Raw genomic sequence first — 27,307 nt, 5'->3', positions numbered from 1 at the left:
GGCTTCCCGGAAGCAGGCGCGGGCCGGGCTGGGTGCCGGGGCCGAGCGCCGCGCTGGGGTTGCGGGTACCGCCGGCGCGGAGTTGCGCGGCGGGATGAGCCTTGCGGAGTGAGGGGAGTCCCTGCCCGCACTCCTGCCCTCTCCGCTCCTCTCTTTTCTCGGCTCCGCCCGGCTCCGCTCTGGCTTCAGGCCCCTTCTCTCTGCGCTGCGGCGGGCGGAGGCGGCGGAAGGAAAAGCCCATGGAGGGGAACCGGGACGAGGCCGAGAAGTGCATCGGGATCGCGCGGGAGGCGCTGGAGGCCGGCAACCGTGACCGTGCTCTCCGCTTCCTCGGCAAGGCCCAGAAGCTGTACCCGACTGAGACTGCCCGAGGTGAAGCTCGGCCCTGTTTCCGCGGCCGCCCCTCCTTCCCTCTCCCGCTGCCCTGTTCCATCGGGAGGAGGGGGAACTGCAGGGACGGCGGGAGGAAGGGGGATGGAGGAGGTCTCCTCACCCTAGGGAGCCGTTAGCTTGCGCGGCAGCCACCTAAGGCTGAGGCGCTGAGTCGCTGAGGCGAGGGAGCTCCTCACGCGCGTCCTCTGTGCGGGGCCGGCGCTGCCCCCAGAGCGGCCCGGGCTGGGGGGTCAGGCGCGGGGAAAAAGGCTAAAGTGATGCTTAACGTGCCCAGGAGGAGCGCTCAGGGATGTGGATTTCCACCGCTGATGCACGGCTCTGGCGTCAGGCGAGGGGGGGGACGGACGACACTGGGGCTAGCTCTCTCCTCGCCAAAAGGGCTCCTTCTGGCCTGCCCAAGCCCTCGCATGCATTCCCCTCTCCCTTTGGCCATCAGTATTAGCATAGCCACGTAGACTCTGCTTAAACAGCTCAGGCCCCGGTCTGAGACAGGCTAGGCTGGCTTCTCTTCTGTCACTGTGAATTACCCCTAGCTAGCGGCTTGCAGTAAGAACTGCAGCTCCAGACTGGGCATGTCTTCATCCTCTCGTTTACTTTCGTTTCTCTTTCTTGTACAGTAGCTACATAGGAATTGTGCACACATTCAGCTTTCCTAGAGAAAACAGGATAGGTGGCTCTCCATATGACTTCATTGGCTCTTCAGGCGCTTCTGTGCTGAAACTTGACACATAATTATCTGCCTAGCAAAAGGTTTTTAGAAATTATTTTTTAAAAGGAACAACAGTAGGATTTGAGTGTATACAAAGCTGTTACTTGTCTTGGAGTTTTTCTGTCACATAGTGTCAGAAGTCAGCTCGAAAGTCCTTTGAATGCAGCAGCGACTTGTTGCATTCCTCTGGTTCTCATTGTCTACGCCATGGAAGGAACAGGAAAGACTCATTGCTCTGTAATGACTTAAAGGCCTCAGCATTTACCGTTTTTGGAACATGCCTTTGGGGTGAAATTCTGGTTGGAGGTGTTACTTGCTGTATTTTATTCTGTAGTAAAGCCTTTAAGTCAGGTGAGCAGATCCAGTGGACTTTTTCTGACCTCCTTTATCTCCCAGCTACTTCTTCTATGCAGACAATAAACAAAGGTCTCATCAGTGCTTTTGGTTTTTATAGTATAGATTTTTGGGGTGTCTTTATTTTTTCTCTCCTGCAAGACAGGATGGATGTTGCTGGTAAATAACCTGAAGGGTAACCATTCCTTTAGATCAAGACCATAGTACTGTTTATGTTCTTGCCACATTACATACCTCTCTGAAAGAAAACCAAGCAGAAGTTTGCTAGATTCCCCTAAATTTCTGCTGCTTGAGAAGATGATATGCATGAAAATAGTTTCAGCTTTTTTGGAAGCAGGAGAGGGGAAGGTTGAGGCTTTCAATCCAGCTTCTTCCACCAAAGACAGCAAATAGCTTGTTACCATTTTATACCTCCAAGAGTTACAATAGCTTTCAGAAAAAAGAAGAAAATCTCCAACTGATTTATGTTTTGAGTGTTTGGGTTTGTTGGTTGTTGTTTGTTTTTTTTTTTCCCCTTTTAAGTGGGGCTGCTTCTACATAACCACTATTGTAAAGTATTCAGGGCAAGAAATAGATGGCTAATTAGGCTATTATCTGTAGGACGCTTGTTTTATTCACTGTGGAAATTAGCAAAGTGTGTCACAAATGAGGTGTATGTCTGGTGAGAAGAAGATGGCCTTATGGTTAAGGTAGTGGACTATAATCTGGGGAACTGTGTACTGAAACTAGATGCTTCACAGTATTTCTCTGATGTTAAGTCACTTCACTCAGTTTCCATTAGAGATGGCTAATTGTTTTTGCTTCATTTTTCAGATACTCAGCTTGAAACCAGGGCCTGGTTTGTGGAACTGACGGGCAGTTAAAGCTCCATCTGAAGCTAATGAGAATTGCAGATGCCCTAATACCACTGAAAAAAAAAAAATCAGACCCTAGGCCTGATTTGAACTAGGTACTTAGAAATTAGGGGTGCTTCAGTTTTCTAGCTGTGGAGGTTGATAGTTCTTTTCAACTGATCCCATTTCCTCCCAGAACAACACCAACTCATTGATTCCCCACCCCCAGGTTCTCAAGGCACTTAAATAGCCCTGTTAAAAGTGCAGTAAGCTTCAAGGACACAGAATGTCCTCTTTTCAGCACTAGAAGGTGTGCAATAAGTTAGAACTGGCATTTTACACTGACTAAGAGCAAATGAAATTACTGGTTTGTTATATCATTGTTGGGTTTTAGATAAATTAAGCAGTGGGGAAAGGAAACAATATTGCATGATTCAGATAATTAAAAATGTGTCATAGCATATACCAGAGAGAAGGAAACAATTAAGGTTTTGGTTCTAACACAGATTCTTAATTTACAGTCATAATGTTTTCGGTTTGCATGGTGATAGGACAGTATGGTGCAGCCCCAGTTGTCACTGCACCTGCTTACTTTCTCTCTGGGGTATGTATTAGAAGGTAGTTAATACCAATTTCTCACTGAAGTCACAGATTCTTCATAGGTTGTAGCTTTTAATATCACTTTGAGAACAATTGCCCACCCTTTCACAACTGATGTTCCATCAGTGATAAAAGCAGAGAGAATGGTAGCACTGAATCTTTTACTGATGCTTTTTCCTCCTGATGTTATGGCAGGTTATAAAAGGACAGAAAATAGGTTTTAACTGTTGTCTCTAAAACAATACCGTGTGTGGTTTGGTTTTGGTGACATTTGTATTTAAAGTGCGTTCAGCACTAGTTCAGTTATCAGTGTAGTTTAGTTTGCTAAACAGAGCTTCTGTCTGAAATACGCTGACTGCAGCAGTGCTATTTTAAGGCTTTAATAGTGTAATGTAAGGTCAATGCTTATTTAATGATACTTAGCTAATGACTTCATAGTAGCAGTGGTCATGTTGATGTCACTTTGCTAGAAAATGGTTTTACAATTCAAAACGTTGCTTGATTATGGGTTTTGCTAATGATCCATCTTGCAGCTGAGTGGAAACTAGTTGCTTGACTGGAAAAAAAAAAGAAAGAATTGATTTAAAGATAATAAAGGAGAAGATCTTCTTAAGCTTAGGTGCCATTCTGTTTGGAGTTGAAGGCAGAAAATTATATTAAGGACAACTTTATTTTTCAGTGCTGCTAAAAATTTTCTTTGACTATTTCTGATGCTGCCTTTAAAGCCCAAACTCTTTAGGAGTATGTGAGCATAGTTTTTCAGAATGTTGCATTAGTACGAATTCTGAATTAAACAGTTCTTCCATTAGTCAAAGTGGGGGTCATGTTCAATGCATAATGGAATCAAATGCAGTGCAAGGATCTTTCATTCAGCAGCAGGTAACAGTACACACAAGAGAGCCTTCAGACACACTGGAGATAAGATTCATTGTCTTACCTGCTAACAAAATAAGTCTTTGGTTCCTTGTATGTCCTAGTTTTAAATACCTAAATGCACAGTGAAAGTTTTCTTTAACGCACTGTTAGGACTGCAGTTCCAGCAGTGGTTTTACCACCAGCAGTTCACAGAAGAGTCAAAAAAAGTTTGAATATCTGAACTGTATCTTTTGTTTGAAGAAAACAATGGCCCCAGACCCTTTGTACAGTTTTCTTTTTCAGTGTAGAACAATAGCATGTTTGTATGTGCTGTGTCCTGCTATTTTAAGAAGTTAATACTTAAGGTTTTGGATTTGTTTTATTATTTTTTGCAAGCATGCTGCATTGTCCTCTCAGCAATGCAGCTCCATTATGAGGATGAGAGGTCCGAGGTGATTAGGAAGCAGTGATGTTGAAAGTATAGTGCAGCTAAACCAGTTAATGAAAAGACCAGCTAAACATGCTGTGAAGAGACACTGGGTGTTAAAAATGCAAACCATTGTCTATACCTGCATTTCTACCGTTATCTCTTACTGATTTGGCATGAGCATTACTGTAGGGATGGGGAATTTCTAAAGCAAAGCCAATATAAAGGCAGATTTGAAATAACACTTACTTGACAGTTTTGCTAGAGGGTAAGTCAGGGTCACATGTTCAGTATGATCCCACGTGATACTGTTATTGGATAGGAAAAAAAAAGGATATTCAGACAGAAAATGCTTCATTCTCAGGGCACTGTCTGTGCAAATCTCTCTTCTTGATTACTTCTTAGTGTGCAGACATAGTCACCTTATTGGAGTTCTTCATTTACTGCAGAACCTTAAATGCTGTAACAGATTATATTAGAATAAACTATTGCAGATATTTGGATAACTGCTTCAGTTACAATCCATAATGCCACTACAGCTTTCCTGTTTTCAAGAACCTCGCTTCATTTGCAGTGAAAACATCCCCTCGGTATACAACTCGGCATCTAAATGTTAGTTGTTTCTTTATTTCTGCAGTAAAAAGCCTGATCCGATCGACTGATGAGTCTTGCAGAGGCATGCGTAAGTCCAGGGCCAGCACTCAAGTCAACTGACTCTTTGTTTAGTCTGGGTGTAGCTATTCAGTCACAGTACGTCAGGCTGCTGTGCCCAGTGGGTAATAAGTGAATTAATAAGTAAAACAAATAATGGAAGGGTTTTAAAGAGACCATCTCAGGGAAGCGGTGGTTTTCCTTTTAAACAAAGCTCTGCTTTCTTCTCTTTCCTGTGCTTCCAAGAGATACAAGCTATGATGTGTAGGATCCCAGTTTTGTGCTGCTTCAAGAGAGACCTTGCTAATCAAAGGAGACATTTTAAGATTAGTTTTAGGAGAAAATCCTTCAGGGTTCATCTCACTAGTTTCTAAAAGGAAATATTTTTATAACAATGAAACTATAACATGCTTTCACAGTGAGTGGGACTTTTTTGGGGGAATTTTTATTATGGCATTTTTTTCTGCAGGTAGTAACTCCCAGTTTATGAAACAAACTTGGACTATGTAGTTTGCCATCTTGCTCTGAAGGGATCTCTTTTCAGGAAAGATAAACTATTTAATAGTCTTTGATCTACATTATGCTTTGTGTGCAGTCCCTTAGGTTAGAATAGTACTGTTTCTGATTTATTGGTAAAACAGATACTTCCAAGATACACACTTATATCCAGAAAGAAAAAGAAGACTTAGTGTATGATGATTTATTAAATTGCTAAACTTGAGACTTGTTGGAACGTGGGAGGAAAGAGGATTTCAAAGAGGATCTAGCAAAAGCATGCTAATTTTCAAGATTCAGGTCTTGGAGTTGAGTGTAGCTGGCTGGTGCTGACGTACCTGTAACAGTAGCTTGAATTTCAGTTGATATTGTGTGGAAGGGATATAGAGCATCAGTTTGTGGCCACTAATGGCTTATGTTACAAATACGTATGTATGTAGCAACTGAAACGTGCTGGAGATGGGCTTGGTATCTGTGTGGAATAATTTGCAGGTTCTTTAGAGTGTTAGGTTAGTTCCTATTTATTGAGGAATAATATTCCTCAGTTGCTTATTCAGGTATTCTGGTATTTTCACCCTAAAGCTTGGGTTCAGTGCCTCTAAAACCCATCTAGAAATGAAGGACCTGGACAAATACTTTACAGTATTAAATTACCTTGGCAGAGGTGGAGGGGAGTCCAGTCACTAATTTTGAAACATTTTTTCCATAGTTTTGCTACAAAAAGATGTTGCTAGACTGGCTTCAGAAAGGTTTATGGTACAAAGTGATGATCAATAAGAAAACAGGTTGTAGCAGCTAGTCTTCTATAATTGTGGTGCTCCCATTTAAGATACTTGAGAGCCCTAACTTAATCTCTAATGCCTATAATGATACTATGATATACTGTTGTTTTACAGTTTTGTTGGAAGCTATTACAAAGAATGGAAGTACTGCTGGGGGAGGCGCTTACTGCCAAAAACCAGCCAGTAGCAATGATCAAAGTAAGCCCAGTAACACGAAGGAGAACAATGCATCTGCAGCAGGAGAAAGTGGAAAAAGCTATACTGCAGACCAAATGGAAGGAGTATACAGGTATGGCCTTGCTTAAATCGCTGTTTTTTCATTCTGTGTATTCTGTACTTATGCTTTCAGCTCTAGCATCTAAGAAGCAATTAAAAAAAAATCAAGGTTAGGTGCAAGGGGTTACTTGTACTGAACTGCGCCTAAAAGGAAGAGGAGAGTTGTGCTGCAGTTAAACACAATGTGAGACATTGTCACTTTCTGTGAGAAAGATGATATTTTTCCTTTTAAACCACCAAGGTTACTTTATATAAAGGTAATACTCAAAATACTTAGTAAGTCGATCTAATGGTAAATGGAAGAAGTGATGAAAATTGCAGGACAATTTTTCTGTTCTTAAATGTTTTTATGCTCAATATACATGCTCACTCTTAATGTTTATTTTCTGTACAAGCTGGTCTTAAATGAGTGTTAAAACTGTTTCATTCTGGAAGTGCAGGCACCTAAGAAGTGCTGAAGCCCATAGTCTGAGTTGCATTATAATATCCGCATGGACTTCATGTAGCATGATAGTATTAAGATTGGGTAACATTAGGAAAGGAGGATGTGCAAAAAGAAAGAAAGATAAATAGAAATGTCCTTCTGAGGCAAGTAACTCTTAAGTCATGTTATCATTACACACTTATTGGCTGTAGGAGTGAGAAGAATGTGGGTTGGTATGTGCTCTGATTTCTGCTAAAGAAATATGTATACAGCCACTCTAAAATTGCACACATCAAAACCCATTTGTATTTTCATGTAAGCTTAGCCTAGATATTTTCAAGAGAGCCCGAAGAAGGGAGGTCAAAAGGTCCTTATCTCCTAATTTGTGTAGATTGGATGAACTGTTGTGCAAAATGGAAATTTGTGTGTGGTTTGCATGTGAAATGTATGTTGCAGTTGATACTATCTTGGGATCTTTTTCCTGAAGTTCAATAATGTGTTCAGCTGTGCTAACAGTGAGGAAGAAAAGTAGCTTTGCTTTGTTGATACAGCAGCTCTGCTCTGCATTCAGGCAGGTAGAAAGCAGTATCTCTGGCATGGCTATACACTTGGTGTTATTACTTACTAGAGCTTTTCATTTACCATCATCTCTGCTTGATTAATGTTATTACCCTTTGTGACACATGTAAAGTAAAACCTGAATAAGCATGTGTTTTTTTTGCCACTTTCAAAGATTACCTGTTAAAATGAGTGCAAAGTGTGTGTATGTATGTGTGCATACATGCATGTGAGACAAAATACCCAGAAAGAAGTCATCTGTGAAATGAGAGATCAAACTAAGACATGTAGCACAGTCTCAGAAAGGTGCTACAAGGAAGACTATATTCCTGGAAGGATTCACTCATATGTGACATACCCATCTGAGCTGCAGTCTGCTTTGACATCAGACTTTCTTCAAGTTCTTTTTTTTGTTTGTTTCTTTGTTGTAACAGAAAGCATGTTGCCTGCTTTGTCTTGAGCAAAATGGTGTTGTCGAGCCAACGTTTCTCCCTCGTATGCTTTCATGGTGCTGGGTATTGCTTCCTTGAAGGAATTCACTAGATACCAGATAAAATTAATCCAGTTTGCTGAGATCAGAACCAGAGTTAAGGGCATTTGCAGAAGTTGCACATTAAGGATAATCTTGATGCAACATTGGTTCTTAATACCTATTTCAAGAAGCTGCTTTGTGAATATTAAATTTGGGGGTTTAAAATCTTCCCAGATATTTCAGTTGAGCAATTGTAATAGCTTACATAACAACTCATGTTTATTTGTATTTTATATCCAACTTAAAAATCAGCTGTTAAACCAGAATTTTGACCTTAGCTTGAATGATGCTACTATCCTTGAATGATGCTATATACCTAATAGCAGTTTATAAACCTTTGGAGAGAAACTGAATTTTGGGTTAGATATGCAGTGATCAGCAGAGCAAGTCTCCAGTTCTTGTGACATCAACACACCACTTAGAAAATTTATGGTTAAGAATTAACAAACGTGTGTGCCTTGCCAAGGAGAACAGGATTACATTCAAACAGTGGGCTAAAACTTAATGGAAAAATATAGTACATGTAGTGATGATAGCTGAGGGAAAGCTTATGTTTAAACCACAGTGAGAATTAGCTTCCTAATTGGAAACATATCAGGCTGTATATGTTATTGTTTTAGTCAGGCCCCAGACTTTTGCAATTAAATGAAACATGCCTCTCTGGGGAGGCTGTTCTTCAGAGGGCAGAGCTTGTCACCACCATATGCTTCTGCCATATCACTGTGGAATGGTTTTCAGATGTTTTGTTGTGGCTTAACCCCTGCCAGCAACTAAGTAGCACGCAGCCACTCGCTCATACCCCTGCCCCCCAGGTGGGATAGGGAGGGAGAAGCAAGGGGGGAAAAAAGGTACACCCCACAGGTTGAGATAAGAGCAATTTAATAATTGAAATAAAATGTAATAATAATACTATTATAATAATTGTAATGAAGAGGAAGACAACAGAAAGAGAAGAATGAAAACTCAAGAACAACTGGTGCACAACACAGTCGCTCACCACCAGCTGACTGATGCCAGGCCTGTCCCTCCTGGCCAAATCCTCCCTGTTTTATGTACTGGGCATGAATGTGCTGTGGTATGGAATACCCTTTTGGTTAGTTAAGGTCAGGCTGTATTCCCTCCCAGCTTCCTGTACGCCTCCTCACTGGTAGAGCATGAGAGACTGAAATGGGCTTGATCATGGTAAGCGCTACTTGGCAACAACTAAAACCTTGGTGTGTTACCAGCATTGTTCTCAGGCTAAATCCAAAAAACCACAGCACTGCACCAGCTACTAGGAAGAAAAATAATTCTACCCCAGCTGAAACCAGGGCACCTTTGAATTAGGTAAAGAAATGTGTGTGAAGAGTTGGTTTTAAATAATATTTCATGCTTTTTATTTTTCTTTCCCTGTAAGGAAAGAAATTTCTAGATAGCAAAGTAGCATATCTTCATTTTTTAATAAATTCTGTATTTTCCCATGTGTTTGACTTTGTCAAACAGTTGTTTTGTATGCTTATGATTCGAAAGGTGGTCATTATCCTCAAGTATCCTTCCCTCTACGAGTTCTGGTTCTGTGTTAATAGTGGAACTTAATAATATAGACTGAGAGAAGGCATTCCTGATTTAACTATACATGCCATTTCCAGTGCTTTTTCTGTATAAGCTTTAGTGAGCAATTGGACAAAGGGACAGACTTTTAGCTCTCTCTCACTTGGATCACTGATTATTGTTCCTGGAATTGTCCAGCTATCTTGAATTTGCTTGTAACAATAGGTTTAAGCATAGTGAAGACATGCTTAGAGCCGTAACTGATGTAACTGCATTAATTTTCGTCAGAGTTACTCTAGTAATGTGAGTAGGTATGAGAACAGCCAAGCACCTCTGTGCTGGTTTTATTTTTTGCGCATACACAGGGGATGCTGATCACTAGCAAGCTACTGTAACGCTTCTGTGGAGCATTACATGAGCTTGCAAACAAGTTGCTCGACTGGGAAAAGCATAAGATGCAATATCTTTCCACTGATTGCATAAGTGCTGGGCGATGCTCTGTTCTTTGTGGAAACAGTGTTCACTCTTTCAGTGTGATAATTTGAAGCATGAGATACCCCAGACCACTTTGTTACTTCTGAATTGAAATGCTTTGAAAATACCATCTGTAGTATGTGCATTTTTTTTTTTTTTTCTTAAAGATGTTTATCTTGTCACTGAGGGCTGGATCAAGTTGCGTTAACACTTTAGGTGACCTGCTTATCAGAGATGCTGACAGGAGACTAGCAGAAATATGTTAGGACCCACAGCAGACTTATGTCTTTTTTAGAATTAGTGCCCCAGGAGTCACGAGCCAATTGAAAGCTGTCTGAGCAATATAAACTTTGCATCATGTGCACAACAAAAAAGGGAGAATTTGCTTTGTATTCTGAGCTCTTTACTGTAAAGCAATTCCTTCACTATTTGATGTAGGTTATTGGCATCTTTTGCTGAGATAAGGAAATGAAACATCTGTGTAAGAAAGAAAACTAACTTGTTCTTCTAGTTCACTTAAAACAAATGAAGTGCTGATCAGAATTACAGTTGTCAGAGCTCTTCATTACTTTCAGACAAATTCTCTTCATGTCTGCCTACTTACACCACATGTGCAGACCCTTTTTGTGGACTAGCATGACAGTAAAAAAAGGATCATTTGCCTGCTGTGTACTAATCTTTCCCATTTCTTTTTATGCTGTGAAGTGTGTATTATCTGTTGTCTCCCACATTATTAAAAATAAATTCAGACACATGTACAAGTCATACACTTTATACAGGCTTCCTTTAAATTATATTAACATTCATATGGTATCTCATGTCTCCTTTTTAGTAAATAATCTGTATCATATGTTCCATATTACCTTTTTGACATCTAAAAGATAACTGTTATTAGTAGAATGATGACTGGGACATTCTTAATTCAGCTGCAAGATGCCATTTGCATCAGGCTGTCTGGCATTACTGGAAACTTGACCCATGTAGAAACTGGTCTGCATTTTACTGTGGTTTTCTGCTCGTCTGGGATCAGAAGTCAATGTAGCTTCCTCTTGTGCAGTCCTTTGTTACTAACTTTCACATTGCTGCTCACTGTGCTACTCAGGTCAGATTACCATTGGGAGAAATAATTGTGGCTCCCATTGCAAGCTTTTGGAGATAGTGGTTGAAGTATTTGTCTTTTTGTCCATCCTTGTGCTTATAGACAAAAGCTTTGGAAGGCCCTTCAAAATACCTAGTCATACTAAAACTTAGTGATCATGGGTCACTGCAGGTATTTGATATAGAAATGCAAGCATCTCTGGTAGGTTTTGTTAATCTGATAGAAGCTGTCGATGCTGACCTAATCTGAATTGTAGATTTGAAAAGTGAAACAAGAAGCACAGCAGTAGGATCGCATCATATTGTAGTCACAGGAGAACCAGTGGTGGTAGCCACAGAGTTTCTGCAGGTGAGAGCAGGCATTTCAGTTCCTGGAGGACTTCCTCTGCCTTCAGCCATCAGAGCATGAAGAGGAATCCAGTTTCAGGCAGAACTGGCTGTTGCTATGGTCTGAAACTGGCTGACCAGTTCTACTGCAGGTGGCTTGTCAGCTACAACTTGAGATAGTGGAGCTTTGCAAGTCACAGCAAGACTCCCCTGTCAGCAGATTGTGGGTGATTGTTAGCCATCACTTGCCTTCATGGTGTTTGAGAAGTCTATTCTGTAAAAGCCAGGTATTATTTCAGGAACATCCAGCAACATGCCCTCCTAAATCAGCCAACAAATCTGTTAACCAGGACAGTGCCAAGGTGCTGGTAGGGGACTAAACTTCAGCAAGGACAGAAATTAACCAAACAAAAGAAATAATTTCATAGTAATTCAGATGCAGAAGTGATCCAACCAGGAATGAAAAATACAAGAAAAGCAATTCACAAAAAAAAAACAAAACCTCAAACAAATTAACAGTGAAAACACCAAATAAGCCAGAAATAACAAAAAAAACCCCCAAACAGTTCAGTACAAAAGGAGCAGTCAATAAGCAAGTGATAAATTGCAAGTTTAAAAAGAAACATTAGTATGGAGAAATGTTCATGTGCAAGAAAATTAGCACTAGGGACTATAGTGCCTTAAGTACAGCAAAACCAAGCAAGCAAGCAAGCAACAATTTGAAATGCAGCTTTCAGAAAGTTAGTTAGTTATTCATGCTGAGAGTGCTGCAGGACAGGGGGTTTGGATGCAGTTAAAGCCATAAATAACATCGATGGTCAGACTTTTCCAAAGCCTCCACTGGTTTTCATCTTTTCCAGCCTCTGCTGGCTAATGTTGTGTAGCCTGCAACAGAAGACATATGTGAAGGGGATGGTTACTTCTGTCCATCTGTCCTGTGACAGATCTCCACAGGACTGTTCAGTGCTCCAGGTGAGGAATTCTGGCAGTGTGATGATTGTCAGATATCTGGAGTTTACTGGAGATAGGGGTTGGGAAATACATCCAAAAAGGCCTGCCTCTGCTGAGGGACAAGGGTCAGGTTGGCCATAGCTTCCAAAGGCTCCCAGCAGCCGGAGAGAAATTTATCATCAGGACAGTGGCAGTTAGGGGGAAGAGGACTTAAGTCTTGGAGAGTCTTTGTGTGAAGCCCATGATCTTCATCTCTTTAAGGTGGAGGAGGTATGTGGCATGTCAGGCACTGATGGGGTGGGCTGTGTGCTCCAACAGTGTTTGAGAAGCTTGATGACTGCACAGCACACGTAAAACCTGGATTGCCCTGGTAATCCCATGCAGTTGTCCTGCTGTAAACAGACTGACCAAGTTGAGTTTGTGGTGTGTTAGTTTTGCCTCTCAGGAGAGCATCACAAACACTGATAACTTTAATTGGAAAGCACCTTCTAAATGTTTTTGGTTGTCTCATCATCCTTAGTGCAGAGCTACTGTCATACAAGTTTTGGTGCATAACTCACATGGACTTGTCTGAAAAAGCGAGCCATTACCTTGTAATGATTGCCCTGAATTGTGCTCAGTAGGGGACCTCCTGGCAGAAGTCATTGACTCCCTCCCTGTAGAAAACTTTGCATTAACTAGTTACTAGCTACTTACGGTCCAGATGCCTTTTGCCTTGAAATGGCAAAGCAATGGTTATAAAACTCTTGTCTAATAGCAGAGTGTAGCAAGGGCTTCATAGCACAGGGTCACTGCTGAGAATTCCAACCTTAGGTAGGGGGTTTGGCCCCTATATATTTATGCAATCATTTAATGTATTCCAGTTTTGAAGCTTGATCTGCCTAATCCAAAGTCCTGCTAAACTGTGCAAAATTACCACACATATATGCGTATTCCACATGACTTGTCATGAAGTCACATGCTTCTCAGGCTATCCAGCAAAGTACTAGCAGCTTATGTTTGCAGCTGAGGATCGTTAGAGCCAGCACTCACTTGGTTGAGATCTGAAGATGACAACAGGCTAAACACTGAACAGGGGTTAAGTATCTCAGTGTTGGTCCTGTGCAGTAGAAGGGAGGGCAGCGTAAATGATCTGGAGGATCCATTACAGATCTGCTGTAGGCAGTGTTGCTGTGAGTGTGCGTATCCTGACAGGAACACACAAGGGAGAATAAATAGTCAGGGGTGGCTGTCACAAATTCACAAAGGTTTGTTTGAGCCTGGCCATTTAGCCTGGGGTAGCAGGTCAGGATATGAGGGTAATTTGATATAAGATGTGCTTGAAATATTAAATTGTAGCTGCATATGAAATCGGGAACTTTACGATGGCGATGCTTGTGTATTTGTAGATTGTCTTGTTTAACAAAGCAGTCACCAGCAAAGACTTGCTAAGAGACAATTGAGATGTGTTACACCTTGGCTGAACACTTTTTCTCAGTGAAAAATAGCTCATTTGTGAAGCAGGTTCAGGATAGTTGTTGCATGGAGGGTGATAGCATTCATCCCTTTGAAGGGCAAGTGCCATTTGACCCACAAGGCAGGTTTCTCTCTGTGCTTTCTCATCAAGGAGTAGCTCTGGTTTGATACACTGGCTCTAGGCAGACTGTGGTGTCGGAAGCTGGTCACACACTGACCTGAACATATTCTGACCATTCCTGCTTTTCCAATAAGAGTTTCCCACTGTGGGATTTTCACTGGTTGTGAATGGGAGAAAGACAAAGTGAGTTTTTGGGGGTTGGAAAACAGGTTGGTATTTCTTGGATGTTTCTGGTTTTTTGTTTTTTTTTTCCACTTTTCTCCTCTCTGCATCCTAGAGTTGTGAAATAAATGCATATAGGTTCTGCAAAGAAGTATGCTTTCATGTTTGGATTTGGGGAGGTGAGGTTTGTTACTTCCATGAAAAAATGGCCATACACTATTGGGAGAAAAAGTTGTTGAGAACACATGGTGCTTAATACACTTGAACAAATGTTCACTGCAGTTTTCCTGATAATAAAGTAACTTTGCTAAACATTGACTCATCACCTAATTTTATATCAACCAAAGTTCTGAAGAGTCTGGTCCACAAAAGATAATTCAGATACTGAATTATTGAAGAGAAGAACTTAGATGGGATGCTGAGATAACAATTTCTTGGAATAAAAGCTTAATTTGATAGTGTTACACTTTAAATAAAAATGTGTTTTCTTGCTACAGTTCATAAGTGATCTAGGTCTTGAGGCTGATGAAGGGATCTTTACAGTACATTTCTTGTGAATGAATGAACAAATGAACAAACAAAAGTTTCTAGTACTCATAGTAGAATTTAATGTATTTTCTTTCCACTCTTTATTGATGATGTGTTCATTTTAGTTAGCTTTATCGGCTTCCTGAACTTACTAAATGTTAGTTCAATATAATGAACTGTATTTATGTGACTGGATATTTGTGTTGGCAGCTGCCTGCATGCATTCAGTGCAGTGCTCTTGTGAGCATTACACCAAGACTTCCACAAAAGTTTGTGTTATTTGAACACAGGAAAAGAGATCCCTCACATGAAACTTGATTTGATCAATCTGTGAACTATGAAGGACACACACGACGGCGTAGTTGTACTTCTGATGCTAGCATTCCCTTAATTACAGGGTACCCATTCTTCTTTCATGAAAATGCCAGAGGTTTACTTTCCCCTTTTTCTGCTTGGCTGCCCTGTGTCTAGTCTTTGCAACACTAAACCCATATTTACGTAGAAATCCATCTATTTAAGAGAATGTGGACACAGTTACAGCCATATGAAGAGTCTCACACAAAGCTTTTAAAGTATTTATGGATGTAATTTATATTTCTTGCTTGGACGAGCCTTCTCTTTTGGTATGCACCAAATGTCAATGTGCCTCATTTCTGCAATGCAAGTTTGTGATTTAGCCTTATTTTCTGAATCCTTATCCGAGTAACTTAGGTTTTAAGTTGTATTTATTGATTCGGTAGTTCTTCCTGCCCACACAGAATTAATGTTCTCTCTGCTCTCTGTAACTGCTCTTTCTCTCTTCTGGGTATTGTAAAGCCTACCGAATCATTACATCATTTCCAGGTTTTGCTTTTCCTGTCTGAGTGAGACGGCCTACAGGAAGAATATTTCCGTGTTTAAATAAAGCTGCATTGAACATATGAGATGAGATGAATTTGCAATTGCTGAAGCTGTTATTGTTTCTATGAACTTACATAAATACTTGCAGAAAGCTTAAGATCCAGGTGTATTCCCAGCAGCAGAGGTATTCTCATATGCCGTATTTCCCTGAAAAGTGAATGCTTGAACAGTGTTACAACTTGACTTTTATTTGGAGAAAGGGAGGTATTGTTTGTTTTGGTTTAAATCTTGCATACCAGAGAGCATTTGCTGTTGACAGTCATAACAGGCCTTCCTACCCACTAGCTCTGTGAATAAGTTTGGAATCTTCATTTTACGCATTATTAACATCAATATTCAAATAAATTGGGGATGAGGAAATGCTACAGTAATTGCAAACTGGAACAATTTCTTACAACTCTAGTCGTTCTACAGTAGAAGTAGTAAAATAAATGTACATAGTAAGTAATTTTGAGTATGAGCGTTTGTTGTGCTCAGTGGTGAGTTTATTATGAAAAATGCCGTTCTTTGTTTCTGGAGTGGATTTTTAAATAAATTTTATATTGAAAGTGAGACATGTAATGTATTGCATCAGTGTAATGGATTACCTCATTTGCAGCCGTGTCCTAACGCAGTACTTTTACATCTTTTTGTTTACAATGTTTTACTTCATTTCCTTTTGCAGTATAAAGAAATGTAAAAACTATTATGAAGTCCTTGGGGTGTCAAAGGATGCGGGTGAAGAAGACCTAAAGAAGGCTTATAGAAAACTTGCTTTGAAATTCCACCCAGACAAAAACGATGCACCTGGAGCAACAGAGGCTTTTAAAAGTAAAAACCCTTTTTCACTTCAGATTTCTTTTGTGATTAAGCTGTGTCAGATGAACAGAAATTCATCTGCATTGGTCACTTGTCTTTACAAAATTGTCAGTATGGTGTTCTGTACCTAATATTAAACTGACATTTTTATCCAAGAACCTACTTGATCTTTATTGTCCTAACATATGCCTAGCAGTATAGATAAATTATGTGGGCTTTTGCAGTAGGGTTCGGTTTCAGAAGATTATCTCTAATTATCAGGTACAAGGAGTGAATACTTGATCTGTGAAACCGCTTGCACTTTTTTACTGTTGTTGACTTAATGTAGTCAATTGAATCTTACTGTCTTAAATCTTTACTTGAGCCTGAAAAAAGCAAAGCAGTATCTGACAGCAAAATGCAGTTTTTACTGACTCATGTGCCACACTGTTACCTTTTCCTTAGAACTCCTTGTTTGTATGTAGTTTTACTACTTTTTCCACACAGAAGCACTTGGGTTCAAACATGGCCTTATTAACAGTTGCCTTTGACTATTTCAGGTAGAATTTAGTCTGACTTGACCTGTTGTTAGCCCTGCACAAGGGAAATTGCTGAGGAAAAGCTTTTTAAGGAAAAGTACACCTTCATCTCAGACAGAGATGAAGAAAAATGTGAATGTGTGAGAAATGATCATGCATAAACAAACAATATGATTGTGGTACATCTATTTTATTTTTTTCCTGTGCGAGGTTTACATGCAGACATTTGAAAAAATGGATCGGATTTAAATTTGGGAAGGGAAAAAAAGAAAAAAAAAATGTCCTGTTGAGTAACACTTCTGACACAGAAGTAATTTAAGAGGTAATAATATACTAACAATTCCAGATGACAATTGGCTAGACTATAGCAGGAAGGTTGATGGTTAATGATTATTTTAATGCAGCTACATGATGGCTTTATCTAAAATAAAAAGTGTCATTCTTATAAAATTGACTCCAGCCCTATGAGTAAAATAATTCTTCTTTGTTAATAGCATTTTAAATAACCTTTGAAATGCTAGAAATCAGTTTCTTATTATTTAATCTTTTGTTTAACATTAGTGCTTTCTACAAGTTTCATGTCTTCAGTTTAATTTCATTTTCTGGTTCTTAACTAGATGAGTGAACAGACCATTTTGTAGGGGAATCTTGTTGACTAAAAATAACTTAATAAAAGGTAGCATTTTTCTTGCTTCGAAATGATTGTAGCCTTTTTTGTATGGCTGAGTAAATTTATTGTTTAGGTTTGCCTTTAAAAGTGTCTGATGAGTTTCTAACATCCAGCTGAGAAAAGGAGTTTCACAATAATAGCTATTATTTTATAATAATGCATTATTTATTGAAAGGCCACATTAGAGAACGGAGTTTGATGTTAGGCAAGGTACTCAGATCTTGAGCTACATAGTACAGCTCTTCTCTTGTATAGAACGGTCTCCCTAAAATTGTATTTCAGATTAAGAAATTTGTGCAAATGTAGTCACTTTTAATCTCCTGGATTCACTTTTAATCTCTTGGAATCTTTTTCACCAACTTCATCCAAAAGCTTTATTTTGAAACTTTTGAGCAGTTAGGGGGTTTTGGGGTTTGGGGTGGGTTTTTTTTTTTTTTTTTTTTTAAGTCTTTTATTTAAAGAAAATTATCTTTGAATCAAATCTGTTGTGAATTATGCTGACCATACTGTGACAGTATGCTGTCTTCTCTTTAGCTGCAGTCACCTCATTTATGTCTCCCTAAATTCTTAACTCTTGAGAAAATATAGATTTTTACTACCAATGTTATCCTTGTGCTGAATAGAGGATACAAGAGGAACCTTGCAGCAATATTTGGTGTCAGTAGTGTGTATTATGCTCTCAGTGTACATTACCAAGCTTAATTTCTTTGGGTTTTCTCCTCCATTTAAAGGAATTACTAATGATTATTTCTAAGGGCATCTTAAAAGGCACATAGTTAAGATTCATTAAATTCCTTTCTTTTTCCCAATTGGATAACGTTGAAAACAGTAATTATGCAAAGTCATAGTCCTTATTTGCACGTGTTGAGGTTGTAGTGCCGCACCTCTCTCGAAATGTTGATGACTGATGGCTTCTCAACACTGAAAACCAATCCCTGTGCCTTGCATTGGCTGGCTGCAAAAGAAGCCTTTTGTTGGAGCAGCCTGGAAGAGAGAGGAGACAGGAAAGCGGAAAGGTTTAATGAAGATAAGACTGAGTGAAGATTGTTCCTTGAGTGCCAGCAGAGATTTTCCTTCAGTCTGCAAGAGCTGTATGTCTGTGCACAGCAACTAGGGTTGAAGTTTGGAAAGTCAGCAGAGCTTGTGATTTTTCACACTGATTCTGTCCGTGCTCACCTAACTCAGTTTTTCCTTTTCTACTGTCGAAGTTGCCCATTTCTGATAATGTAGCATAATTGGGGGCAAGCATCCAGGCCAGATGCTGCAAACATTGAGGTCATACTGACAACCTTAGGAGCACACATGTTCCTGCTGTGCATGCGTGTTACATCATGCAAAATGTTGTGTTATTAATGTAATCTGTAAAATATCTTAAGAAGAACACGGAAAAATACATTAATACTCTTGTAGATAATAAAGTTGATGCATTCAGAAAAGACACCACTTAACCAAAGGAAACCAAAGAAAACCTACTGAGTCCATGATGTTTTTAAGCTAGGCTGCTAGAGCAAACTGAACTTTGCAATTACCCAGCTTTAAAGCTCTCATTGTAATGCGGGATGCTTTTTTAGTAATTGCAGTGAGCGAGAACATTTCCACAAGTGTAGGTGTTTCCCTAGAAAAAGAAACAAAGCTCTCCTGCCTTCTGCCTAGTTCAACAGGATAAAAGGCTTTGAATGGCGTTGGTGGGAAACTCTGTGGAAGCTATGCTAAGAAAAGTAGAGATGTTTCTGGACCATGTTCTACTATAGTTGAATTGTAACATACAGTAAAAGACATCATTCTCTGCCTATTCCTGACTTTGAAATTGCAATTTTCATGCTGGAATAGCTCATATCTTTCATTTATGGGAGTTGTCTTTTATTCCTTGTTTCAGAAATTGGAAACGCGTATGCTGTGCTGAGTAATCCAGAAAAGCGAAAGCAGTATGACCTTACAGGCAGTGAAGAGCAAACATGCAGTCACCCTAGCAACGGCAGATTCAACTTCCATAGAGGTTGTGAGGCAGATATTACCCCAGAGGATCTATTCAACATGTTTTTTGGAGGGGCCTTTCCAACAGGTATTTGTATACATCAGCATAATCATTGTGATACAGTGGTACTCCCCAGAGTGGCATTAGAGTGTGTGGTACTGTAAAACAGTAAAATTACTCCAGCCTGCCTACAACCTCAATTCTTTAATTTGCATCACATTTTGGTTTTCCTGCAAGTGATGCTAAATCCCCAAAATGCAAGTTTCAGTTCTTTGGGGTTACTATGGTGATTCTGCAGTACATGAAATGAGAAAATCAGTTGTCTTAGAGCTTAAAATATTTATTTTAAACCACTTTGAAGTTGTAAGATATCTTAAAGCTATTTTATGTGCCATTGTGCAGCAATGCTAAGTGGTTTATGTTGATGCTTGTGTATTGACCTCTAGTTTTTGGGTTTTTTACATGGTTTAAATATGCATATTTCTTTCCTTAGGTAGTGTACATTCATTTTCTAATGGTCGTGCTGGCTACAGTCATCCTAATCAGCACCGTCAGAGTGGACATGAGAGGGAGGAAGAGAGGGGTGATGTATGTTTAAGCACCATTGACTTTAAACTATGGATTGGAAAATTTGCTGGTACTCACTTTCAGCAATGTGATTGCACAGGAGCTCTGTATTGCAGAGGAGAATTTGTGCTTGCCGGTTACCTATTTTAAAACTTTGGCAGGTTGTACTACTTAATGTAAATAGACATACAAATTTGAGAAGATAACAGTCTGGTTTTGTAAATCTGTTGTTGTATGTCAGTATCTTTCTAGTGACTGGTATTAGCCTAAGTATGCCACTAGTTCTGGTCACTAATCCTTGACTACATTTAAACATTTATTTGGGCTGAGGTACGAATTGAATTTAAGGCTCGATATTCATCTATACGAATTATATATAGTCCTATATAATTACATACAACTGTATAGGTGAGACCAAATCGTTGCATAGAATGTAACTGAATCACACTCTTCAGTTGGTAACTGTGGCTACCAGCTAACCCATGAATTCTTGCAGCTTGAGCACTGTGAATATTGTGTATGCATCACAAAGTTAAGATAACGATACAGTGTTTGCAGTTGTAGCTTGCCTAGCAGTTCTTAATGTTTAAAGCAGAAAGTCATGCTTAGCATTAAATCTTGTCAAATCTGTTTACTTGATGCTGTTTTATGAAATCCCTGAATCTCTTTTGTTCCTTAGGGAGGTTTCTCTATGTTCATTCAGCTGATGCCTATTATTGTACTGATCCTTGTCTCCTTGTTGAGCCAGTTGATGGTATCTAACCCTCCTTATGCCTTATACCCAAGATCGTAAGTAATGCTCAATTACATTAGCTTAAAACAGAGGGAGGCTATTGTAATCAGCCTCTCCCACTTAGAAGTGTTTTAGAGAGTCTTCTGTTAAACAAGAAACAAGAGTCTTACTAATGTGGCTTTTTCAAGATCAAGGGTTTAAGCAGCAGAACCTTAATGTTCAGGTAAATGTAGTAATTTTTATTCTCTGGCAAATTATGCAGCCGCTCATTTCTTTACTTGTCTTGAAATCACAAATTCAGTAACATGCTCTTCTTCATGCTCTTCTTCTATAATAGCAGTATTTTTAAAAAAGTGTTATTTGTGGTGTAAAAGCCTATAAAATAAGTATCTAGTCTCTCTCTCCCCAATCTCTCCTTTTTTGCAGAAGTACAGGGCAGACCATAAAAATGCAGACGGAAAACTTGCGTGTCATTTATTATGTCAACAAGGACTTTAAAAATGAATACAAAGGAGAGTCATTACAGAAAGTGGAAAAGAGTGTGGAAGAGGATTATGTGTCCAATATTCGTAATAACTGTTGGAAGGAGAGGCAACAAAGTAAGTTTAGCAATATGTGTATTTTCATGAAATCACGCATTACTGTAAGAAATTACTGCCTCAGGCAAGAATGAAGTGCTTGTATTATTAAAATGTTTTAATGAGAAATCAAGCTGTTTCTCACTTCCATAAGGGTCCCCAGTGTCATTTATTTTTTTGTGCTTTACTCAGTGACCTAACAACCATCTGCAAATCATCAGCAATTTTAACCTGCCACTCTATTATCTGTGACCGGTTCTCAACAGATTAAAGACTACAGTGAATTGATAATGAGAAAGAAATTGCTGTAAGGACAGGACACACCTACATAAATGTTTCTGAAGGAGGAACCACAGTACATACAAACACTGCTTTTCACAGTGACACATGGTGCATCCTGTTAAACTTCATAAGCTGCAAATCAGTGGTTAATGTTTTGCCAGTGCTGAATAGTTTTTCCCCCTGGACTTGGTACCTTGGCTGTATCAGACCTTAAAATGGTTGGATTTTTTTTTAGTTTGCCATCTAGTTTTTTAATCTAATTTCATATTATACAAGGAGGTATTTTCTTTCAGAAGCCTGGAATTCAGTGTTAAAGCATAAGAATTCTGAATAGCCTTGATTTCGACATCAATTTTAACCTGTTATTCTATTATCTGTGCTCATTTTGTGAGCTTTTCATGCTCTATGAGAACAGTGCTGCTAAAATTACGTCAATGTTAAAACCAGATGGTTTCAACTTTTCAGGCAGTAAGCCTCAGTAATAACTTACTGGATAAACTCATTCATGAATTGTCAGTAAACTGACCAGAATCAAACAGAATGCTCTGAGTGAAATCATGTGTTCCTGCACAGCTTTACTTTCTGCAGTCCAGTCATGCCACGCCTTTTAGCTGAGATGGCCCCTCAGTTTCTCCCAGTTGTAAAAAACAACCTGGCATCACAGCTAGTCACATGAACAAGACTACATGCATTCTTTTGCATAACAGGCCCAATGCTTCCTGGAGATTTTACACTCCTTGCTCATGAGTACATACTGCTTATGCACAAGTAAATCTCTACAGTTTTACAAATTGTGCCCAGGAAAGACCTGCTGGGCAAAAAATTGTGCTGATGGGTCACATGTATGCAAGAGAAACACCAGTGCTTTGGGGGAAACACTTTGGATTATTTCCCAGACTACTAGGTTTGGTGAGAAGAATTTTTTCCAGGTTTTTCAAACACAGGAAATCATCAGAGCTTTTAAGTATAATTCATAAGCAAATACCAGAAACTTGCATTTTTCCAACTAGCTTGTCCTTTGATCGTCTTGAAATGTTTGAATATGTTCACTTTTCATACCTAGTTTTTCATCTCCAGGTGGTTGCTAGATGAATGATTGGTAGTCTTATAATAAAATAGTTAACAAAAATGAGACGTGGTTGTTAACTAACAAACAAAAAAAGATATAATCCAGCACAAAAAATAAAAAGAGGACATATGATTTGTACATTTTTACAGCAGAGCATGGATCTGGAAGGATAGTTTGCTTTCACTGACTTAGTCATGACACCTAGATTTACTGGCATGTTACATTTGTGTCTCCTGTAATGTATTTACTGTCTGAATATCTTTGAAAAGGTTTAGTTGATGCACAGTTTCCACCTGGGGAGGGAGAGAAAGAATACCTTTCCCATCTTTCAGCCTTTATTCGTGACATGCTTAGATTTTTAAGCATTAACAGCCCCAGACAATGCAGAGAGGCCCACGCTTCTGTATAATATACATATTTACAGAGAAAAATGTGATGACTACAGAAGCATCTGACCGTAGTATAAAGAAGAAAGATTACCCGAAGGTGGTGACTGCCATGTTGTTTGCTACTTGCAATTTATCTTATTACCCAAATTGATTTTTGGTAAGAGGCTCCTAATAGATTTTCTCTATTTATAGGAACAGCTGATTTTGTGGGTTTATGACTTTAAAATAGCTGTTGTGTGTTGAATCTCCTTGACAGTTACAATTTTTCCAGTGTTGATTGACATTTAAGAAAGCCTTGCTAATCCATTGTGAGTTGAAGGGGTAAAAAAGATTTTATACAATTAAAATGCTTAACAATGTCAAGCTATTGAACACCAGTATAATACAGAGAGTTCTTTTATTAATACCTCTGAACACTGGCAGTCTGAAGCAGCATCAGCTGAAGTAATGGACTTAACATTGAGAATGGATTTTTGGGCACAGACAAGACACCAGAGCTGACAATAACATGCAAGATCACTGAGTGTGACCTTTATTTGTATTGTTTTATGAGGTCTGAAGTAGTAGTAGGGGATTTTTTGTTGTTGTTTTTTTTTAATCACATACTGCTGTATGAAATGCACAGGTGCTAGAAAGCTGTTGCCACTTTCTCTGCTCAAAAAGATGAAATGCTTCTGAAGGCCCAGCAAAGGGAAGCTGTAGCAGTGCTGTTAGGGTGGTGTAGTCAAAATAGAAGGAGAAAAGGGTGAGGATTAAATGTGAGGTGTTTTACACAGCTTTGAGAAGGAAATGCATTCTGTGCAAAGTATTCAGGTTTTAACCTGAAAAAAAACTTTTCTCTTTTTTCCTCAAAGAAACAGACTTACTTTATGCAGCAAAAGTGTATCGAGATGACCGTCTCCGAAGGAAAGCAGATTCCATGTCCATGGACAACTGCAAAGAACTAGAACGGCTGACCAGCCTCTATCGAGGAGGATGAACTACACTTATCCGCATCCATCTTTATGTATGCCATTCTGTCTCTTGTAAATTAAGAAGAGATTAGTTTCACCATGAATACTGGAAAAGAGGGGTGGATGTAAAACTCTACTGTGTAGCTGTTTCCAGAAACCTTATGCTGAAATATCATTTAATGGCTTCTTTACCTACTGTGAAATATAGGTAACTTTAATTGTCTAGATTTTACTTCCAAGCTTCTGTGAATTCTTTCAGCAGAGAGAATAGCTCAGAAAGGATGCTATACTTGTAGAGACTTAGTCATAGTGGTTCTCCTCTAACATATTTGCCATGTAAATATCTGTGGAAAGAACACTTTGTGTATATACGAGTTAAATGACTTTCTATTTAAAAATCTCAGAAATTTAGTTCCATACAACATTTTGTCTCATTGATGGAATAAATAGTATGATTACATTACTCCTATTCAGATGTCAAGTGTGGAGTTGAAACAAGAATTTTTAATATTTTATCTCTATGTAAAATCTTCTAGGTTTACCAGCTTAGAGGAACTTGGTATTTTTAAATATAATGGCATATATTCCTAAATATCTGTTGGGGTACATTGATCTGGTGTAGAGTAGCAGTTAGCTGTTGTAGTTTTTTAGCGTTTCTAAGCAATGCTGAGAAACCTAAGAACTACGCTGATCTCTTTTTCCAAGTAAATATTTGCAAACGCTGTACAGGCCATTATAAGCATTGCTTTTAGTACTTGCAGCAGTTTACAGCAGCTCTACCATTTGGTATTCCAGTAGTAGTAAATCCATGCGTATGGTTAACATGCATCCATAGCTTCCTGAATTTTCACTGGAAAGGCAGAGGAAAACATGCAATAGTAAAATCTTAAAGCTAAAAAAAAAATTAGAAAAAGGCAACCTTTTTTTTTTTTTTTTTTCCTGTCAGGCTTCCATTTTCTTACTCTTTTTTTATTTCAAGCTAGGTCCCAACACTGATTCCTCAATGGGTACCACAGGTAGAACAGGGAAACATTGCTAAGGACAAACTATGTGCCTTTCAACACTTCCGCCAACTATTTAAATGCTTTGCTAGCTTGCAGTAGGCTCCTATGGTCAGAGCCATATCGCTTGTCCCAGGGCAGAAGAGGTAGAGTATGCATTTTTCTGGACCAGAATGTTGCTGGACAGATTTCCTAGATGTGAGCAAACATGCCATCTGGTCTGTACGTGGGAACTATATGTAGCCACACCTGCCGATGCAAAGAGGTGTTTTGAAGCAGCTAAGTACAATGTACTTGAAGTTTATCAAAAGCACGTTGAAACTGTTTTTAGGTTCAGTAGCTGATGTGTTTACATTTTAACAGGGCTGTGCAGGCGAATCTTTCTTGTATTTGAGAATGCCAGGTGGCTCCTAATAAGGGCAGTATTTTTTGTCTGAGAAAACTGCTATGTTTGAGCAATGCTATCAGTTAATGTGGAGCCAAGTTCTTCTGAACTGAATGTTTAAATACTTGACTGCCTTCATTGGAATTCCTCCTGATCCAGAGCAGGACTTGACTTTAGAGATACACTAAATGCTATTGCTCTGAGTGACCCAGAAATCATTTTGCATTATATACCTTTTCTAAGCTGTCCCACTGGAAATGTTGGTGTAAAATGAGAGGGACTAGCTGCAGGCTTCTAAGTAAGCAGCTAAACCAGCATTCAGGGTAGACATGAAAGCCTGAGGTACAAAGCAGAACTAACAGCTGCTGAAACAAATGGGAAAATAAAAGGGTTGCTGTACTGGATGTCCTTACTAAGATCGTAGGAAAACCATGCAGAAGTAATGGAAAGGCACCCATGTGTTTGAAGTCTGCAATAGAAATTTATGGAGAAAACATGATTCCCCAGATTTTGTAACTGTCCAGAATGTACTGTAATTATACTAATGAAAACAAACTATCAAAGTACGTACTGGTACTCCTGTGTCTTCTTAATAGAAGAAAATTGTTCCAAAGGCTTTAATAAGTAGTTGCGCCTTCCCATTCACAGATGAGTGTGAGCTTGCAGAGTGATCTTTTAGTTCAGATGCCACACACACATCAAATATCAGAACAGTGAAGTCAGAGTGAAAAGATGCTGTTAGCATCGTATAGTAATCAGGTGGGTTATGTCTGCCCTGCTCCTGCAGCAGCTGAGAAGCAGGTAAATGGACGAATATTTTGGGCTGTGTTAGGGTGGCTAGATTGCTATCAGTAGGTACCTCAGCAAAGCAGAATCATGCAGTGGCTGTGGCAGCACAGGTGTCCCAGTAGTTTAAAAGCAAGACCTGGGTGGCTACATCTCACTGGATTATCGACTGCAATTGCCATTTTCAGGGAAGTTACTTAGTATTTAAAAGATTGAACGGTGGCACACTTTGAAATATGCAGTGACATGTAGAAGGATGCTGTTATTTCCCATAGCATAACATTTAACCTGCTCTAAATGTGGTCTGCAAATGTTCCTTCAATATTCCACGTAGCTGTTTCTGTCCTCATGATTGCTACTGTTTTCTCAAGTCTGAAGGATTTTTTCTTTAGAAAAGGAAAAAGGAGGAATCTGCTGGAAATTTCAGAATGGATTTTCTTACGAACAAGATGCCAACAGAAGAGAGTGGAGTACTTGGGTATTTGCATTTGACCTTTCTTCAGAAGATGTTCTCATTGAACTAAGGTATCATAAAGAAAGGGAAAAAACAAACTGGTTTTGAATGGCTTGACTAAAAATCCCTGAACTTTTCTAGCTACCAAGAATTAACTCCTTACTCTACTTACACATTACCTGTATATTGAATCTAGAATTAAAAATAGGACATGCATGGGTTTTTGATTTCTCCTCTACAAGGGCAAGCAGGAAGGTCCTGCAGAAAGTGAAAACTTTTGACATGACTCTGACATGTCATACCCTAATGAGAAAGGGAGATTATAGCGATCAGTCTGTGTTCTATTTATGGAGCATCCTGAGTCACAAGTGTGTTCAGTGTTCACATCTGATGAACATTTCCCTACAAGTTCTCTAACTGTTCAGGTAAAACAAGATTAAATTTAATTTTACTTTTTTTTTTTTTAACCTTTTTTTAGTCTTGATTCTTTTACAAGTTTGCAAGAAAAGTAGAACACTATAGCACTAAAATGTAATAGATGCATTTAAATAGGCAGCAGAGACAACTTTAAATTATGTACATTTTTAATGTAATTTTGTAATGAATGCTGTAAAAGGATTAAAATGAGAGGGCAAGAATGTTTTCTAAGGTTGTTTGTCCTATAAATTCCATTCATCCGCTAAACAGTTGTTAGTCTTTTTTCCTGTAATCGGT

At 39.1% G+C, this 27,307-nt stretch overlaps 1 protein-coding gene across 2 annotated transcripts; it reads left to right on the top strand.

Moving 5' to 3' along the window:
* Positions 1-27,231, top strand: DNAJB14 (DnaJ heat shock protein family (Hsp40) member B14). Of its 2 annotated transcripts, XM_062637663.1 has the most exons (10): positions 1-372; positions 1,602-1,631; positions 2,597-2,599; positions 6,214-6,388; positions 16,100-16,245; positions 19,298-19,483; positions 19,890-19,984; positions 20,643-20,752; positions 21,123-21,295; positions 23,869-27,231. In XM_062637663.1, exons 1-10 carry the CDS (start codon positions 240-242, stop codon positions 23,991-23,993), a joined length of 1,176 nt encoding a protein of 391 aa, XP_062493647.1. In that variant the 5' UTR covers positions 1-239; the 3' UTR covers positions 23,994-27,231. The 2 variants fall into 2 exon arrangements, with proteins under 2 accessions (XP_062493647.1, XP_062493646.1); XM_062637662.1 differs by lacking the exons at positions 1,602-1,631; positions 2,597-2,599.
* The last annotated feature ends 76 nt before the right edge of the window (positions 27,232-27,307 follow it).

Source organism: Pezoporus occidentalis, unplaced genomic scaffold (genome assembly GCF_034315485.1).
Source record: "Pezoporus occidentalis ecotype Australia unplaced genomic scaffold, CSIRO_AGI_Poc_V1 ctg53, whole genome shotgun sequence".
In the NCBI taxonomy this organism is placed as follows: domain Eukaryota; kingdom Metazoa; phylum Chordata; class Aves; order Psittaciformes; family Psittacidae; genus Pezoporus; species Pezoporus occidentalis.
This window is presented reverse-complemented; position numbering and strand designations above follow the sequence as displayed.

What these genes read in the sequence shown, in the direction of transcription:
- DNAJB14 (XM_062637663.1), top strand. Translation starts at nt 240, where the DNA reads ATGGAGGGGAACCGGGACGAGGCCGAGAAGTGCATCGGGATCGCGCGG. An exon ending in CCCGACTGAGACTGCCCGAG is followed by an intron (nt 373 to 1,601) that starts GTGAAGCTCGGC and finishes CCTGCAAGACAG; the next exon opens with GATGGATGTTGCTGGTAAAT. An exon ending in TATGCCTTATACCCAAGATC is followed by an intron (nt 20,753 to 21,122) that starts GTAAGTAATGCT and finishes CCTTTTTTGCAG; the next exon opens with AAGTACAGGGCAGACCATAA.